Here is a 20329-nt window from a genome sequence, read left to right as displayed (position 1 = left end):
CCAGTCAATCCCATCTCTTTTCCAGCGGCTATTATCTGTGATAATTTATCTGCCATCCTTGTTTATGCGTGTAGCATCAAATATAAACAATACAAATTACTTTATCACTGTGTTTGACCTGGTTTCGTCTCGGCTGATTGACTTAGTTTTTTTTTTCTCACCGTTGCACGTGAGCGCACACACTTCACTAGTCAAATAACTAGATAAACAAGCCTCCAAATATGTCACAGCTTTCCTATTGTATTTATAATTATATAGAATCTACCTTAGGTCTCGATACGTCTAGGTGTCCCTGGTTCAGTTCTAGTTAACGAAATAAAACTATTAAACCACTAGATCAAACACATAAACTTTAATCATCTTAACTGCATATCACACACGCTGGTCTCTATCTAACAAAACAACACACTTCCGGTCATTCGCGCAGATTGTAAAAATAGATTATGCATACATACACACATTCATCCGTGACAATATTTAAACCTATTTTTAGATTATTTCGCCCCCCCCCCCCTCTAGTATGTTGGTCGACATGGTGGGGTCGGGAGGGGGCGACGGCATCAATTCCGCCCCCCCCCCTAAACTTTCGAGTGGGGAGGGGCGGTCCAATTTATATGTAGAAATCACAGCTTGCTAACAGAATCAATTGAATATCTAGGCCTATATGATTAAAACTTGTTATTGGTATTTTAACCGATCTTTATATTATGTCGTTCCCCTCTTGGCCGATGGGGTGGGGATCGAATGATTCTACTGCCCTTCCCACCTAAAATCTTTGAGTTGGGGGGGGGGGCCGGTCCAACTTTTCGGAGACATCATAGTTTGTGAAAAAAATTAGTTGAATTAATATATAAATTTTATATTATGTCGCTCTCCTTCAGGTATTTTTCACGATTCGGTGGGGTGGGGGGGGGGCGATTGCATGTACTGCCCTCCCCACTCTAGCCCTCTGAGTGGGGGGGGGGGCGGTCCTATTTTTATGGAGAAATCATTGTATGTGAACAAAATTAGTTGAATATGTATATAATATAAACTACGTGAACCCATTGCATATTATGTCGCAACACACTCTAATCTCAAATTTTATCATTAGTAGGCTTAAATATAAAATGAAAAAAGATTGTACCAGGTGGGAGGGGCGATATTATACATGCAATCACCTTCCCCCCATGGGACAAAACAATACTTTTTCTTTTTTTGTATTATAGTTAAGAAATTACATAATAAAACAAGATTACAAAGAGAGTTTGTATTACACAAACTCAGAGGCGGCCCCGTCGAAGTCGGATCCCTGTCGGATCTGCATATTCGCAAATAATATTCAAGAGGTGATTTAATTTTGATGGTCAAAAGTAATAATGTTTCAAAGATTCATTTGCCGTAAATTTAAATTTAAATTAATTAAAAAAAATAGTAGATTAGTTTTAGTATATTAAAACATTACAATATTGATAAAAACGTTTGGAAATGAAAATCTACCTTTTTTTTTACACTTTAAGTTTAGAAATTGAAATTCTACATCTTAATCTAGTCTATTTTAGTCTAAACTAGATCTAGAAATTCTAGATCTAGACTCTAAAATAATTTTAATTAGAATATAAATCCAGATCTAGATATACTGTAATAAAAATCTAGATCTAGTTTTAAAAAATTTAGATTAGATCTAAATCAAGATATCATTCCTTTTTTAAACGCGAGTCACATAACGAGGCTTAATAAACATTACTATACCGAGTTCTTTTTTCATTTCATTTGAAGAATTAATTCCATATAACGTCAGATGGAAAAAAAAACACTACGTCACACGGCCTAGCTAGACTAAAAATCGCCTTCATCAATACGAGCCATTTATCGAGTGTTCATAGACTTTGGTGCACCGAGTGCGTTCTTTAAGCATTTCATTTAAAGAATTCATTCCATATGACGTCAAAGGAAAAAAAAACACTACGTCACACGGCCTAGCTAGAATAAAAATCACCTTCATCATTACGAGCCATTTATCGAGTGTTCATATACATTGGTGCACCGAGTGCGTTCTTTTAGCATTTCTTTTAAAGAATTCATTCCATATGACGTCAAAGGAAAAAAAAACACTACGTCACATGGCTTAGTTAGACTAAAATATGTTTTCATTAATACGAGCAATTTTTCGAGGGTTAATAGACATTGGTGCACCGAGTGCGTTCTTTTAACATTAGCCTACATTTAAAGAGTCCATTCATATGACGTCAAAGAAAAAAAATTCCATTACCTCACAATAGGCTAGTACCGGTACCATAAAAAAAATGTCTTTATTTACACGAGATATTTAACAAAGGTTCATAGACATTGGTGCACTGAGTTCTAATAGAATTTATTTAAAAAGGATCAAAGCCGCATTGTTTTTGCGTTTTGTCTATCAGTCGGTCTGTCCGTCATCTTGATATAAAAAAACAACAACTAAAAGTTATTGAAAATTGATTAACCTTTATTTTACGTTTCAAAACATCGCAATAATTTTTAGGTATGAACACAATTGAAAAGTTTATATAATAGATTGTTCCGGATGTTTGTATAAATAGTAAAAGAAAAAGAGAATTTCAGATAAATGAAATACCGTTAATTAATTTTTTTGGATGGTCTCATATAAAAATTAGATGTACTACAGCCATGTGGAGAGATTTTCATACCTTACTTTGGTGTTTGGATTCTGTTTTCCTTAAAAATCGGAACATAATATTAACGATAATTAGATTTTTTAATGTTCTAGGTAGAAAGTTAAATGTACTGTAAGAGAGTAGTGAGTTAAAATATTTTTCATAAAAATCCGTAAAAACATTATTTCGTAAATGAGAAGATTATTTGTTTATTAATTAGAAGAGGGAGTTCAAACAATTATTTGTCGTTAGTAGATTTTTAAATAAATTCGGAAATTTCTGGCGACGATTTGTAAGAAACAAAATCCGGAACTTTCTTTATAGATTACAAAACTTCTATGTTATGTTTTAGCAAGAAAATTAAATGTCTAAAAAGTAATTTTCAGTAATCAATTCTAGTAAATTACTTTTTTTAAAGGTCTTAAACAACCTATTGTCGATATTTTTAAAATTTGTTTAAAGATGAAAATACGGAACAATTTGATATTGATAACCAAATTATAGTGACGCATTGTCAAATAATATAAGTGTAATATTAGTAAATTATGCGATTTCAAACAATTATTAGGCATAATTCATGTTTTATAAAACAATATCCGGAACATTTTTACACTTAATGAAATATAAGTCAGTATAGAGATTTTGATTTAGCATTAATATGCTATTTACATAAAAAACGGAACAACATATTATTGATAATGTGTTTTTGCAACGTTTAAGCATGGAAATTGAATGTAATATAAATTAGAAGAGCAAACAAACATTTGTTGGGGTTGATTAGTTTTGCACAAAAAAATCCGGAACAATCAATTTTTAGATACTAAAAACTATTGAGATGTTACGGGAGGAACATTAAAGTGTAAATCAGATTTTCAATAGCTTTTAGTTCTAGTTTTGTTTAAATATAATCGTGACGGACAGACCGACCAACAGACAAAACGCACAAAAATAATCTTCTTTTATTCGGATGGGGCACTAAACAAAAAATAAATAAAATCTGATTTTTTTTAAAAAAGTTTAAGGAATTGGTTTAGCACCTGATTATGTAGCGAAGTTACGCTACTGCACGAAAATCGCTGCATAAAAAGTCCATTAAAAAAAATGTGTGTGATATTTACATACAAAATGCATTATTAGCCTTTATAAACAAACAGAAATGTTTTCTTTTAATTTTAGCAGCTAGTTGACCAGAAAAAACATTTTTAACTATTATTTATATTTGTTGTAAACATTTAATGTACATTTTAAAAATATATTTGACTTAGTGATGCTGAAAATACACAAAATTGTAGATCTTTGTTAGCATATTGTAACATTGCCTCCATTACATTTACGTAACTGTTTTAGAATTGGTGTATTTTTATGAAAAAATCGCTTGCATAATTAATTTTATAAATTAAACGGTTTGCTTTTAGAAAACCAAAAGTAGCCATTACACCTAAACTTTTGAAGCCGCATTTAATGATGAAATAATATTTTTCATATCTCTTCTAGTTTTCGAGATCTGAGTGTGACAGACGGACAGACGGACAGAAGGACAGACGGACATTTTGCACAAACCTAATAGCGGCTTTTTCCCCTTACGGGGGCCGCTAAAAATCTGTCATTAACATAATTTATACATGCTATAAAATTAAATTCTTATACCGAGTCGCCCCAACCCTATTCTTTAAATGCCAAATGCAATCATTAGCAGAAATTATAAAAAGGAGTGAGGATTAATCATTTTCACTCTGTGAGCTTGCGCTCCCAGAGATATATTTGTATATATTTTATTTTTATAGGCTAGTGCCAAACTTATTATTTGTACTTTCGCTTTTTGTGTATAAAAAGTGATGCCAAAACAGTTGAGTGTACATTTGACCAGTGGTCAGTACCATATCTGTCTGTGTGACAGCTGAAGATCGTTGTGGTCTGTCGTCTAATTATATTTTTATTCCTGTACCTGTGACGGCCTGCTATTATTGCTGCTTTTAACTGCTGCTTTAGCTGCTGCTGTTGAATATTACTGCTTTTAGCTGCTGATTATAACTGCTGTTGTAGATCTATTCTAATTCTAGGGAATCTACTATACTAGATCTAGTGTTATTTTGTTTCTGCTATTGATTTAATTGATAGTCATAGTTTTGTTATTGTTCTGTAGATCTATTCTAGATCTAATTCTAGGGAAGCTAGTGTTATTTGGTTTTTGTAGTGTAGATCTAGGTCTAGTTTAGTAGTTTTAGTGATTTAGTTAGGTTGTTTGTTTGAATAGTTTGATCACTTTGTATTAGTTGGTTTAGTTTGGTTAATTGTTAGTGTTTGTAATAGCAAGGTATAGTTCAATTAGGGTCGGATTAGTAATAGTAATGGTTAGTGTATATATTATATTTTATTATTGATTTATTTTTGTATGTAAATAAAGTTTCTTTTTGTTTTATTTATCGTAAACTAAAGTTTGTTATCTTGTTTTCATTTAGTTAAGTTAGTATAGTTAGTTGTCTGGTTACTTAGGTGACTGTAGCCCCTTGGTCACCATACCGAGGTGGACAGATTGAGCCCACCCAGTAGCGCAAACATCTGCCTACTGTTGGACAATTTTAATGTTGAGCAGCAGAGAATAGGTCCTCTCTCTCCCACTCGCGCCTGCCTGACCTGCTCACAACTCTATCGCCCCCTCCCCTTTCCACACAGAGTTTATGTAATTTTACATAAATTTATCTTAATTATTTTAAGAAAGACATTGCTTTGGAAAAGTTTTAATTCAAACGAAATTTTTCAGTATAAGAGTCACGATTGAGATGAGTTCTAAACCCAAATGATTTTTTTTCTAGTCGCCTTTTTCCAGCCTTTACTCAATCTGATATTTTTCTTGTTAAATAAGTTTTGGACTATAACTCACTCGGCGGCGATCCTCAAAGCCTTAATGTAAAGATGTGGGGTATCTTATCTTTTCAAGGAACAAATCGGTTTTATTTGCAATGTATTAAGGGTGTAAAAATTTATATTAGAATATTTTTCAACATTATTCAAAAGGTCCTTTATAATAGGATGAATAATGAGCTTTAGGTCAGGAGAATGCGTTTCTTCAGTGAAGAATGCAAGAAAACGCTTTTCGTGATTGGGCTTCGACCCGAACCCCACTGATGAATAATGAGCTACAAATGTTAGGATAATGCGTTTCTGCAGTGAAAAATGCAAGAAAACTCATTTTGCGTCGAATTTAAGCTTTGCCCCGAACCCCAACAGGGGAATCTTACAGCGATCCCCCAGACCCCCAAGCTTGCAAGAGAAAGGCCTCAACATGACTTTTTATTTTTTCGCTGAAGGTTGAGAAACACTGCTCTATTTTATTCACATATATAGGGCCTATATGTGCTGTACGCACGTTTATGCATAGGGTTAGGGTTTACTCGGCGTTAGGGTTAGGGTTTGGAAAAAAATCGCCCCCCCCCCCCACTCCAAAGTTCTGGATCCGCTAGTGGGTAGGGTTAGAGTTTGAAAGATAATCGCCCCCCCCCTCCACCTTCCACTGAAAAGTTCTGGATCCACTAGTGGTGTGTGTGTAAAGAATAAGAAATCACAACACCATGCAGCCCTCCCCACCGAATAAAAAAAAATCCTGGATACGCCTATGTTTCAAAGGTTTATCATTGGCCACGTTGACTATAATTCAGTAGGCATAGTTTAAGGTGATTGTGTGAGTTTTAGGGCATCCGCCAGATAGTCAAGCATGTTAGTTTGTCTGCAGCCTGAGCACACAATGCCGATATCATTCGATCAACCAGCTGTTGGGTTCATCTCCACCACCCCTCCTTTTTTGTGTGTAACCCTTTGTTTATTTGTCCTGTAGAGGCGATAAATCTTTGCGGTTATCTTGCTAAAGATTGATTGTGAGACAACGTACGCTATAGAAACAGTATTATTAGTATAAGCCCTATTTAAAGGACTGCCGTGAGGTTCATTGAATGCGTTCAGAATTGTTGGAGGTATTGTCAGACGACATATCGACTAGTCGTCTACAGTATCGTTACTAATAGGTCTAGTTATGTTGTCTTTGCCACGTGACCTAGTTTATCTAGATTAGATCTAAACCACTAGAATGATTAGATCTAGTTTCTAGACCTAAGATGATATCGATAGATAACATAGACATAAAAAGTCACAACTTTGACAACCTATGGTAGACTACGATTCTACGAATCTATTGGCACAGTTACTTCCCTTTGCAAACAATGGCTGCCGATGTTGTGTGGATTGACTATTAATGTAAGTTCTCTAGATCTAGATATGCTACGTTTTCGTCAATTAAACTGTAGATTTTGTCTATACTAGATTGTCACTAGATCTATGTGGTATAGAACTGGATCTGTAATTTAATATAACTTATTAGATCTAGATATAAGTTCTAGTCTAGTGACACTCCGCTCGGCTCTCTCCACCACACTGACCACAGCCACAGGCACCCCCACCCACCAGTCACTAGACGTCTAGATCTAGACTCTAGACCTAGATCTAGCTAGATGATCTAGATCTAGATTAGATCTAGTCTAGCTAGTGATGTAGTCTGTAGATAAGTGACACTAATCACTAGTGTAGAATCATTATCAAGACAAGATAATGAGATTTATTAAATAGATCTAGATCTATATAGATTAGTGATTAGATTCTACTAATTCTAGTAGTAAAAGTAGATCTATATTATATATATACTATAGACCTAGATATAGTATATAATATAATAAAAATATATAGTAGAGTAGACTAGATCTAATGACTAATCTATAGAATAATCATGTCTAATCATTAGTACAGACTAATCAGATTATTTAATAATAATAATCTTTATTATCCGTAACCGTAAGGAAATTTGTCTTACAATTTGTGCATTACACCAAACAAAAAACATTATAACTATACGAAACCAAAGTGTACATTCACACCAGACTCACTCATAATTTACATGTGACAAAGTTTATACCAGATTGTTCTTATTTAATGATTTGATTGCCAGGGGAACAAAAGAGTGTTTGTGTCTGTTTGTCTTTGCTATCGGTGTCTTGTATCTCTTTTGTGATGGTAAAATCACGAAATCCTGACACAAAGGGTGATTCATGATCATCTAGATCTACTGTCGTACTGACTACTGACATAGTACTGATCTAGATCTACTGATCTATCCTTTTGATTAAACCATTATTTGAACTCTAAATCTCAGTTTGGGAACCCTTATCTAAAAAAAAGAACTAACAAAAATGTAGCTTGAAGAAACTAGAACAAAGAGAAAATAGATTTGCAAGGATTATCACATTTAACTCTAGTAATACTAATGGTATTTATATCATTACATATAGGGACACTCCATGACAGAAAACTAAAATTAAATTTGCAGTAATACATCATACATAATTAATAGGATGTTGGAAAGTTATTTGAAACCAACTTCTAAATGTCCCTCTGAATAGATTAGATACCAACTCGGAGCATCAAATTCTGATGTATATCTTGTTTAGAAAGTGATAATGTCAGTTTACATTTACGAAATTAACCTGTATTTCCTGTTGCTAGGTGTTGAGCTCATTTAGATGTAGTGTGATGTGATGTCGTTTAAAAAAAAAAAATCCCAAAAACCTGGATTATTAAAGTGAGGCACTTGCTTTGATTTCAAAGCAAAAAAAAAAATGATTTCAATTTCATGTCTTATTGAAAAAAGTTTTAGTACCTTTCCTCTGCTTAACTAGCACACTTCACTATGAGATAGTACACCTTAGTATTCAGGCTCTATTTCTGTCAGAAAATCTTAGAAAGTTTTGTGGTCCACACTTGTAATTTAATTAAATTTACAGTGCTGAACACATCATCACATGGTCCTGACTCAACACCTTGCTATAGAGGTTCCATTTGATTTGACTTTTCTGATACTTCTTGCTGCCAGTCTGCTGTGATATCCAACGTTGACCATTATAGCGGGGTCGCCAATGTAGAGATATAAATGTCTAATCTGAGTCTGTATAACTTGTACTGTTCAGCAAATAGGTTGTGTGTTTCTGCACACGTCAAATTATTAGCGAGTTCTTGATTACAGACATATAGATGAATAATAAAACTCCACAAATAGAGTGAACAACCAACAGGCATATAAAGTATAACTGTTTAATTCACAGCAGGATCAGTCTAGTCTCAGTCACTATCACGTAGGATGTTACCTCTATGAAAGTCTAGCCTAAACTGTCAGTTTAATCTAGATAAGCTACAGTCTCGCTTTGGATTTATGACGTCAAAATTATGCGCTCACTATCAGTCACCTAAAGTGCATCTCTACATTAGTCACTGCCACTAATCTCTCACAAAGAAGAAAGAGATCCTCCAAGATGGTTGAAAATTCTTTGAAAAGGTCCTCGCCAGCGTTGGTTCCATGCATGTTTATCTTCTGTGACTTAAAAATTGCTGCTAGTACAGAGTAGTATCAGATATGTTGGCGGCAATACATTTTGAAGTCTGCCTCTATTAGTTTTAATTGGAGATTTTTATTTTTCTTCTTCATCTTGTTATTATGTAAAAAAAAAAAAAAGGGTGATGGCTTCAACTGCTTTCTTCTTTTCATGACATATTTCTTCCATCACTGATAGCAACCACTTCTTATGCATTCACCATTGAAAATGGCTTCATTTCACTACTTCAAATTTGAGCAACCTTTAAGGCCTACTCATTTTCTTGGCCCTTGATGGTTAATATTCTGGTCAATCCTGAAATCTCTAGATTATGTAACATAGCAATCTTTTCTTTGCTGTTCAAATTAAGAATGCCCACTTATTTGTTTATGTTTGATTGCTGTTTAACGTTTTGCTTTTAAAAACATAACAAATATAACAAATCAAACATGTTTCACAAAAAAAAGGGAAGATCAGTCCACTTTCTTTACAATTTTACATTCAGAGTCTATTTATTGTTTTGTTTGGATTTCCCATTTCTTTAACGAAAAATTTTATTAAATGGTACGATACCACTCGCATTGATATCAAAATGATGCCATGTGTTGCACATACAGGATGTCAAGGACACAGCTAACTCAAGGCAGCTGCAGAATTTTAAAGAATTAAAAATAACTATAGAGTCATGGCACCAAAAAAATTAAGACATAAACTTTTTTTTTTTTTTTCTTTTTACATGAAGAAAATTTTTTTTATGAATATTAGAATTAGAAAAAAGAGAGAGCCTGTTTTGTATGTTTTTCTATGTTTGGGTGGGCTGAATAGCATCACATCCGGCCTGCAGGCTGTATTTTAGGCATCACTAGTCTAAAGTGCGTAAATGTTTCACTTCTGCAATGACATTATCCAGCAATGGAATTCTGGTTTAAACCTCCAGACTCATCCATAAATGATGTATATAGTGCATATAGTGTCTAAAGGAATGGGTATTAATGGAAACATTTTTAGAACAGAAGAGAACGTTTTCTGAAAACTTTTGTTATGAACAGTGATGTTATTTTAATAAGACTGTTCATATGAAACCTTTCTGTCTTCCTCTAACTAAAGTAGAACCTTCTTTGTCAGATCACCAATAATACAATTATTACTTATATTTCCTTAGTAAGTGATCAATCTTTAATAAAGAGACAGAAATGTATATCTGTGCTATTAAACTTAGGCTTATGTGGACATGTGGATCTTGGGTTTTTGTGTCTTTATAATTCTTTTTTCTGTTTAGTGCATTTATAGCACAACTTTCATTGGTGGTCTAAGAAGTTTATTAAGATGGCTTTGGCCTAGAAGTTTCAAATGCTTTAAAACTGAAACTGCCAACTTTAACTAGAGTTGAAGAAATTTGTTATTATTTTGAACCATAAGGGTTAAGAAACACTTGGTACTTGTGTATGAATTGATTTATTTGTATTTATGTCTCAGCTTTGACATTTGTGGATTTGTGAATCGAGAACAAGAGACAAGATTTTTAATCTGCTTATTTTATAAAGCTAAAGATTATTCCTAATCCTAAGACCCTAACCCTAGACGCTAATATTATTTCTGTGTGGCCTATCTGTCCGTCCATCCCGTTTAGATCTTGTAAACTAGAAGATAGTGAAAATTCGACATCACAATATTTTAGACTATTCAAAGTTTTGGTGCAACGGCTACTTTTTTCTTTTGTAATCTAATTTTTTAAATAACTTATTCAAGCAGTTTTTTCATAAAAATACACCACTTTTACAACTATTCACAATTTATAGTGAAGAGGTGCAGTGGCTAAGCGGTAAAGCGCTTGGCTTCCAAACCGGAACCGGGGTTCAAATCCCGGTGAAGACTGGGATTTTTAATTTGGGGATCTTTGGGCCCCTCTGAGTCCACCCAACTGTAATGGGTACCCGACATTAGTTGGGGAAAAGTAAAGGCAGTTGTTCGTTGTGCCATGACACCCTCTTTAACCCTGGACCACAGAAAGAGATGACCTGAAAGGGGAACTTTACTTACTTACTTTTTACTATTAATAGTAACAAACACTGAGGCTCTTTATTAGGGGAGACAACTGTTTACCATATTTTTAACAAATTTATATAAAGGGTTATAGATTTTTTGTCAAATTTGAAAAAAAATAAATATTTGTATTGTTTAGTTATGTAAGTTCCAAGCTAGGGGTCTATAGAACCGTCATCCTCCCTACATTGCTCTATGCCTCAGAAACATGGACAGTGTACAGTAAACATGCAAAGAAACTAAACCACTTCCACATGACAAGTCTGAGAAAAATACTAAATGTCAAATGGCAAGACAAAATACCGGGTACGGGAGTACTTCGAAGAGCGTGTCTGCAAAGCATCCGCACAATCCTGATGCAGTCCCAGCTGAGATGGGCATGTCACGTCTGTAGAATGGAAGACCACCGCATCCCTAAACGACTCTTGTATGGCCAACTAAGCGAAGGAAAGCGCTCACAAGGTGGGCAAAGAAAGCGCTTCAGGGACACCCTCAAAGCTTCTCTGAAGGCGTTCAGCATAGACCCTGGCACCTGGGAGACAGAGGCACATGACAGAGCATCATGGCGTCGCGCTGTGAAAACTGGCGCACAGGTTGCTGAGGAAAAAAGAACAACGCTGGCAGAAGAAAAACGCCAGAAAAGAAAAGCAAGACAAACGACACTAGCTCCAGCTGGAATAACCTGCCCAGTGTGCGGCCGAACATTCCGGGCCAACATAGGTCTCACCAGCCAAATGAGGAGGCATAAAACCCCAGTGCAAAGCCCTCAGCCCCCTGGATGACAAAGTGGTCATCATCGAACCACGATGGACGAACTATATAAGTTCTGTTATACTAAGTAATATATTTACACACACAAAAATGTTACTATTTTTTAAAGAGAAAATAAAATCTATTTAGTATGAATATGTCAAACATAATTTAAAACAACAGTTAAAATTTTTTTGGATTATTTTTTTTTTTTATTTTTTTTACGGAAATGTTTTATTCTTGAGGAATAAGTGATTGGCCCTTTAGAAAACAATTAGCTCAATTAGATATTCATTATAAGACATCAGTTAGGCCAGGTTCACATCTAACTTCACATTCACTTTCACTTATCCTTTGGTCTGCTGGACCGCTGGGGCACCACGCAAGATCTGTTAACTTTTTTTCTCCATTATTTTCTGCCATTTGTCTTTGATAGAATTTCATTCTGATAATATTGAAACCTGCCTTTTTACCTGCCTGGGTGGACCACTTCGGGGGCCGATTTTCAGTTTGTGTTTCCACACAAACTCTCTTTGTAACCTTGTTATTTATTTAAAATGCTGTTCTGTTTTGTTAAAGTGTGACTATAGAAAGATTTAAAATAAGCTCTAAAGTTTCTAATGCTTTGGTTAACAACATTTAAATCAATATGTTTATCTTCATAACTTCACTGATCTTTGTGACCAATGGCTTACTAGAGTGCCATATATCTTGCACAATCACAATCTTTACTAACCTTATATCAACTCACTCTCTCTGTTCGGTAAAATGTTTGAACATGCTATTTCTCCCACATCCCTTATTGGATCAAGTTGAAACTTTGAACAATTATTCATTGACAAATACAATACATGAATCAATTAAAAAAAAAAGATTAATTAGTCAATTAATTATTGGCGATTAATTATTATTTTTTATACCAACAAGGTAATTAATCTTTGCGTATTCACAGATTTGGCTAAACATGTGGGGTTTTGTCCCATTAGATAATTGTACACATTATTTCTCCCATACCCATTATTGGATCTAGTTGAAACTTTATAAACAATTATTCATTGCACATAACAAACTATGAATCAATATTTTAAAAAAGTAAACAATCAGTCAACTAATTATTGGTTATTTATTATTTGTTTGATATCAAAAAAGGAAAATAACTTCTACATTATTGAGAGCTGTAGTTGTAAATGTGGAGCTCTTCACCTTAGATTTATATAAGCTATGTATTCTTTCACAGTATTTGTATATTTTGCTTGTGTATTTTTTTCTCTGATCAGCAAATGTTACATACACTAGGTATGACTTATTGATGTTTCAACATCTCAACCATTGAAATTTTACCTATTTGTTGGCTCTCAGCGGAATTGCCTTATAGCTATAATCTATGTTCATTCTTGTGTGAAGTAAGAATTTTCAAAAAAGGGATGAGGCAATACTTTCAACAATCTATCAATGTCACATTGCATTCCTCCAGGCTGTACACTAACTGCCACACTTTGTTTGAATAGAATCAGATTTCAAACATAACATTTAAATGATTTTATGTCAAGAGATATATATTTTTTTTATATAATTCATTTAAAATGTATCGAGTGAGTATACCACTTTCTTTCATATGTTTATTCTGTGAGTAGACCACACTTTTATCTTGTGTGTATGCTGTGAGTAGAGCACACTTTTATCTAATGTGTATGCTGTGAGTAGACCACACTTTTATCTAATGTGTATGCTGTGAGTAGAGCACACTTTTATCTAATGTGTATGCTGTGAGTAGAGCACACTTTAATCTAATGTGTATGCTGTGAGGGACCACACTTTTATCTAGTGAGTATTCTGTGAGGGACCACACTTTTATCTAGTGAGTATTCTGTGAGGGACCACACTTTTATCTAGTGTGTATGTTGTGAGTGGACCACACTTTTATCTAGTGTGTATGCTGTGAGTGGACCACACTTTTATCTAGTGAGTATTCTGTGAGGGACCACACTTCTATCTAGTGTGTATATACATGCTGTGACTGGACCACACTTTTATCTAGTGTGTATGCTGTGAGTGGACCACACTTTTATCTAGTGTGTTTGCTGTGAGTATACTGCTTTCTTTCAATCCTCTATATCATAAGTAGGGGAGACTAATTTTATCTTGCAGTTGGAATGGAGTGATTAACATTTTCATTTTAACTGTCTTGAAACTGAGTACTTTTTGTTTTAGTTTGCCACTTGCAAAATAAATTAAACAACTTCACCCCCCTCCCATTTTTGGCAGGGACTCACATCCCCTTTTTTTAAGGATGTATAGGGGCAAACCTAGTCATCAAGTTTTTGTATGTCTATAGTGCAGTGATAAAATGTCCTCACAGCTGATCCTGTCCCATCAGCTTTCCAATAGATTTGTCCCTGATTTTTTATTTTTCTTAAAGATTTGGATTGTTTTATTCTTTCTTTTTATTCAAGTCTGTTTTTTTAAGGAATAGAATTAGTGATATATATAGAGAGGTGGGCCATGCAGTACAAAATTATAAACATTATAGAATTATTATAGTAATAATAGCTAGTAAATTACAGATAGAGTTGTAGTTTTAGGAGATATTTTTAGATACAAAGCAGTGCAGGTCTCAGAGAGAAAAAAAAAGCACATGTTATGTCTTGCCTAACTAAATGAGGGTGTGGCCATCACAGATCAATAAAAGACAGTTGTCAAAACATGTTATAACTACAGTACATTCATGGCATATACCTACACATGTAGGATGTAATATCCTTCTGTCTGTAGTGTATAAGATAGGAAGATAAAATCTGAACAAATTAAGTTTTTGAGTTAATAATTATAAAAAAAAATGTTTTTCTCTGTTGATCGCCAGATGGTTATTGACTTTTTAAATTAATATGTCTTTGCTGGGACATTTGTAGCACATGTCCACATGTTCACAAGAAATCATTACTCTGATGCCAACTCTCATAGATTTCAGTAACATCTACCTTATATATCATATGGGAAATGTTAATCTAGCAGGTCACATGTGGCTTTGACTACATCAGTGCCATCATCATGCGTCAGTGGAAGTACGTTGCCGCAATGCTGGCTTTCTGGTTGTGTATTGTCCTTTACATGACCATGTCTGTCCCATCTGGACAAGAGACTGTGAGCAAGACAGAGCGGAGTTTGGCCAAGGCAATGGAAGAGCTGGAGAAACTCAATTTACAGAACATTGAGTTAAAGCAGTTGATGTCACAGCTAAGGTTTGTTTCATCTATATAAATTTATAGAACTATGTTGGTTATTATGAGTTACTTTTACCATTTTGCTGTTAATCAAAGAATTCTAGCCTAACTCAAGTCCCAGACATTGCTGCAAACATTGCAGGAGCAAGTGGTTGAATATGTTTTGCCCAATTTGAAGATAGAAGGTTTACTTTAATAATTTGATTATAGTTTATATTTAGCTTTCATAGCTTTCAAGAGTTTTAATAATTTCACCAGGGAATCTCAAAAAGTCAATGATCCTGCCTCAGACACAGAAGTCCAGAAACTAAAGTCTAGAATGGAGCAAGCTAAAAATGACATGTCCCAGTTAGTGGGTATGTAAGTTTCTATTTTAGCACAACTTCTCTCATCCGTGTGTTCATTTGTATTCAGTCTTATAAATAAAATGATAGATTTCTAGAATGTTAATAGAACAAACTTGTTTTAACTTCATTCTTGTGATAATGCACTCTAATCTCTGAGTAGTCATATTTCTCTTGATTTTATTTAGTATTTTTGAATACTTCAATGCACAGTTGTCCAGAAATGAAAAAAACACATTAGGGATAGTAAAGTTTACAGGTGTAGAGGTTAAAAATGATTGTAACATACACAATGCTAGATGCTATCTTGGAAAGCTTATATCAAGTACTAGCAAGTATCCATTGTATTTGAACCACAATGGCAATTCTAACCATGCTTCAATATTACTTGCAACACATTGAACTAGCATTAAAGTAGCTAATACCCAACATAACCATAAAGCTCTACTTATTCAGAAACATTACTGGGAGCCTAGGCTTGTAGGGATGATGTGTATTGCTAATGTTCTCTGCTCCTTCTGAACGGAAGCCACTTGCATGGTTGTAACATCCCCAACTTTTTAGTTTACAGCTAATTTCCTTTTAACACCCCCCCCCCCCTCCCCCCACGTTTGGACGCTATTATTCTGGTCTGATCAAACTGTCAATGCTAAACTTCTCTAGAAATGGAACTTGAGCATTTGATATTAATAGGGCTCTCTGTTAAAGTATCTGTGTGCCATTCTTCTACAAATAGTTGTTTAAATTTATTTTTATTATATATATATTATAGCTATGTTTAGATCTATTAGTATTGAAAAGGCAATAGTACAAATTTGATTTATGAAAGATTGCGCGGAATGGTAATTTTTATAGTTTTAAAAAAATTGATGTTTGAAATATAAAACCAAATCAGATACTTATTTTTTTTTTTTCACTAAAAAAGCTAGTTTGATATCCTTCACTATAAAGAGTTTGTTCCTGTTTGTGGTACAGTCTTTGTTTCTGTAACCTGAATGAAGTAATCTTGCTTAATTGAGCTCTGGGCTTGGTATTTCCATTGACTCATGGTGTAGATTTACATTTGACATTCATTTGAACATGTTTTCTAACTAATTGACTGTAATCATGCAGTGCCTAGATTTGGAGCTGATGGTTGTAACACTAACTATTTACTCTCAGGGTCATATACTTTAGTTTTCTTCTTGCCCTAAGAAATAATTTGTTCTATTTAAGCCTTTCACAGTGTCTGATCTTTGTATTAATTGAATATTAAAAATGCTTTTATGAAATATTTATTATAGTTATGCAACTTATGGGACAGATGATGTAAAGAGCATCTGTTTCTATGGCTAGCGATTAACGAGAGTGTAAAGTGAGCAGCACAATACCGACCACTTTTACTTTCCCAAACTAAACTATTAGAGTTGGGTGGACTCATGGGCGTCCTAAAAATCCAGAAAATACAAATTCCAGTCTAGGCAGAGATTTGAATATGGGACCTCTTGGTTTGGATGCCAAGCACTTTACCACTCTGCCACCATGTCCCAACTAAGGAATGGACACAAAAAGAAAAAAAATTTAATAGAACTACTATCATCATGTTAAAAAGCCCCTACTTTAAAAAAACAAGGTTACAAAGACAGTTTTTGTGGAAACACAAACTCAAAATCGGCCCCCAAAGTGGTCCACTCAGGCAGGTAAAAAGGCAGATTTCAATATTTTCAGAAAGAATATCAGAATGAAATTCTATCAAAGGCAAATAACAGAAGAATGGAGAAAGAAGGTTGACAGATCTTGTGTGGTGCCCCAATGGTACAGGAGACCAAGGAATAGGTGAAAGTGAATGTGAAGTTAGATGCAAACCTGGCCTAACTGATTTCATATAATGATTATCTTATTGATCTAATTGTTTTGTAAAGGGTCAATCTCTTATTCAAAGCCTCTTTAAAAAAAACATTTCGTTAAAAAAAAAAAAAATTTTTAAGATCCTTAGTTAGGTGTCTTATGTGTTAAAAAAATTTTGACAAAAAATCTAAAACCGTTTGCAAAAATGTGTTCAAAATATTGTAAATAGTCATTTCCCTTACTAAATAGCCTCCAGTGTTTGTTACTATTAATAGTGAAATGTAAAAGCGGTGTATTTTTATGAAAAAAACTGCTTGCATAGTTGATTTTAAAAATTAAAATTTTCACTTTCAGAAAAGAAAAAAATAGCATTGCGTCAGAACTTTGAAAGGTCTAAAATATCATGATGTCGAATTTTTAATACCTTTTCTAGTTTACGAGATCTAATTGGGACGGACAGACAGACATTGCACACAAAACTAATAGCATCTTTTCCCCTTTTGGGGGCCGCTAAAAATTGTTACATTTAGCTGGTTAAACAACTTTCAGTTTTCTTTTGAAGGATGAATATTTATTTACTTAGCTTTGAATTTAGATTGAAAATATTTCAAGATGACCTACCAACTGTTGACATCTTTAACCTCCCTAGTATTGTGCAGTTTAAGTATGGTTTCCAGGGAAAAAAATAAATTTGTGCTATCCTTTCTGAATCAATCCACAAATATGAAGTCTAGAAACTGATCATAAATACTTGTGCCACTGAAAAATAAAGTTCACTTTTGGTATTTACTGTGAACTATGAAATGTATAAAATGAATTAGCCAACTGCACATGATTATCTTTACATTCAGTTTAGGACAGACATTGGGATGGGAACAAAATATATTTTCAGTAAGTCTTTTTAGACAGTTTGTCTTGTTTGTTTGTCTGCCTAATTTGAAGGACTACAATATTGTTATTGTGTCTCTGTAGGACTCCCATCTCATTTCTTAACATTGGAGCAGGAAATGGCTAGAAGAAAAGCAGAGACCACAACTAAAGAGTTATGGTACTTTTTAAACTCGCAGATGGATAAACTCATCAGAATGGGTGTTGGGGAGGAGTCCCATGTGCTGAAGTTAAAAAAAGATTTGGAAGGCTACCGCAGGTAGAATGACAATCATTAATGTGTTTCCATACTTAAAAACAAACAATCATGTTCATTTTCAATTTCATCTTTTCTATATGACTGGCTTCTCAGTATCCACTTTTCAATGTCTCACTTCTCAGAGTCTCATTTTTCAGTGCCTCACTTTTTCAATGTTTCACTTTTCAGTGTCTCACTCACTTTGACTCACTTTTCAGTGACTGACTTGTCAAAGTCTCACTTTTCAGTGTCTGACTTGTCATAGTCTCACTTTTCAATTTCTTGCTTCTCAGAGTCTCACTTTTCAATTTCTTGCTTCTCAGAGTCTCACTTTTCAATTTCTTGCTTCTCAGAGTCTCACGTTTCAATTTCTTGCTTCTCAGAGTCTCACGTTTCAATTTCTTGCTTCTCAGAGTCTCACTTTTCAATTTCTCGCTTCTCAGAGTCTCACTTTTCAATGTCTTGCTTCTCAGAGTCTCACTTATCAATGTCTTGCTTCTCAGAGTCTCACTTTTCAATTTCTAGCTTCTCAGAGTCTCACTTTTCAATTTCTTGCTTCTCAAGAGTCTCACTTTTCTATTCCTCACTTCTCAGAGTCTCACTTTTCAATTTCTCACTTCTCAGAGTCTCACTTCTCAGTGTCTCACTTTGTATGGCTTTCATTCAGATTTAATAGAACAAAATTTAATATTTTGCCTATGTTAATTTAAAAATATTTGTTTTGTCCAGAACCATGATGGATGATTTTGATGCATTACGTAAAGTTAATAATGCTGATCAATGGCGACTTGCAAAATCAAAGGAGTTAGGAGATTTAGTTCAGAGGAGATTTGAATACTTACAGGTAACATTGACTTACTTCATCCTATAAGTAACAATGTCTTACTTCAACTTTTAGGTAACATTTTGTACAACAGCTCTATTTGAGTGATAATCTATTCTCATTTTTAACCTCCAACATAATTGAGGGTTGGGTGTCAATGTTTTGTGCCATGAAGCCCATTGACTAGTCTTTCCTGGATAGCTTTCTTTGCTTTGATCATCCATGGTCATTTTCAAGACAGCAGTTGTTTCATTTCAAACTTACCAACTTCGTCATTTCAGGTTTTGAGTTATTTCTCATTGTACTCAATCTCTTGGACTTTTAAGATGTTTTGATTGAATATCCTGACCACTGAATACCCCAGTCTTGTGCAGTAGGTTTCCAGTAAAAAAAAAAAATTAGTGCTATCATTTCCTAACAATTACCAATCCACAAATATGACTCCATGACTACAATTCAGTTGGTCTGTGACTATTAAGTAGTTATGGTTAACTCATATATCTTTGAGCCTCCTCCTATTCGCCATCAGGAAATGTTCTTGGTAGAAGAAAGTCATAGTAGCTCGCTTAAGACTGATACTTAGACTTAGGTCCTCATGTTGTTTGATGCATAAGGCAACACACTCTATCCAGAGATTGGACATAGGCGACTTCTACAACCTTTTCCCATCTGGTGCTCATGGATTTTCCTCATGTTCCATTTGCCAATTAGAGTTGGTTTCTTGGCATTGAAGGTCTTGCCATGTATAAGACAAGGACTTCCTGTCAGATTTGGTCTAATGCTTTTATACTGGGCTGGCAGCCCTCTTTGAATCAATTTCTAAAGAAAATGGATCTCTTTGATTTGAAAAGTGTCTAGTATCTTAATCTTTTAGAACTGAAGCAGATAATAGTGTTAGAAAGGCTGGAGCATTAGTTAATGGAAGTCTTTGTAATGATCATCTCTTTTAGGTGCAGACCTAAACAGCTGTTTCATTGGATAAGACATCTAATGAAAGAAAATTTACAAAGAGTGTTAAGGTGTGAACAGTACCCTGATCTACACCAGAGTCTATCCAGAAACTAGATAGGTCTCATCACTTTAGTTTCAGACAGGGCTCATCACTTTAGTTTCAGACAGGTCTCATCACTTTAGTTTCAGACAGGGCTC

The 20329-nt window shown here is 34.3% G+C and overlaps 1 protein-coding gene across 2 annotated transcripts in view; it reads left to right on the top strand.

The window, feature by feature from the left end:
• Positions 1–6521: 6521 nt before the first annotated feature.
• LOC106073669 (alpha-(1,6)-fucosyltransferase-like) overlaps positions 6522–20329 on the top strand; it is a 28054-nt gene continuing 14246 nt past the window's right edge. Inside the window, exons 1-5 of one of the 2 annotated variants that reach the window (XM_013234283.2) lie at positions 6522–6884; positions 14852–15078; positions 15319–15416; positions 18204–18378; positions 19087–19201. In XM_013234283.2, coding sequence (XP_013089737.1) covers positions 6861–6884; positions 14852–15078; positions 15319–15416; positions 18204–18378; positions 19087–19201 — 639 coding nt within the window. In that variant the 5' untranslated portion in view covers positions 6522–6860. Of the gene's footprint in view, positions 6885–14848; positions 15079–15318; positions 15417–18203; positions 18379–19086; positions 19202–20329 lie in introns of both variants that reach the window. The other variant, XM_013234282.2, reaches the window with a different exon arrangement.

This window comes from Biomphalaria glabrata, chromosome 3 (assembly GCF_947242115.1).
Source record: "Biomphalaria glabrata chromosome 3, xgBioGlab47.1, whole genome shotgun sequence".
Lineage (NCBI taxonomy): Eukaryota > Metazoa > Mollusca > Gastropoda > Planorbidae > Biomphalaria > Biomphalaria glabrata.
The sequence above is the reverse complement of the archived record's forward strand: the minus strand, read 5'-3'. Positions and strand labels throughout refer to the sequence as shown.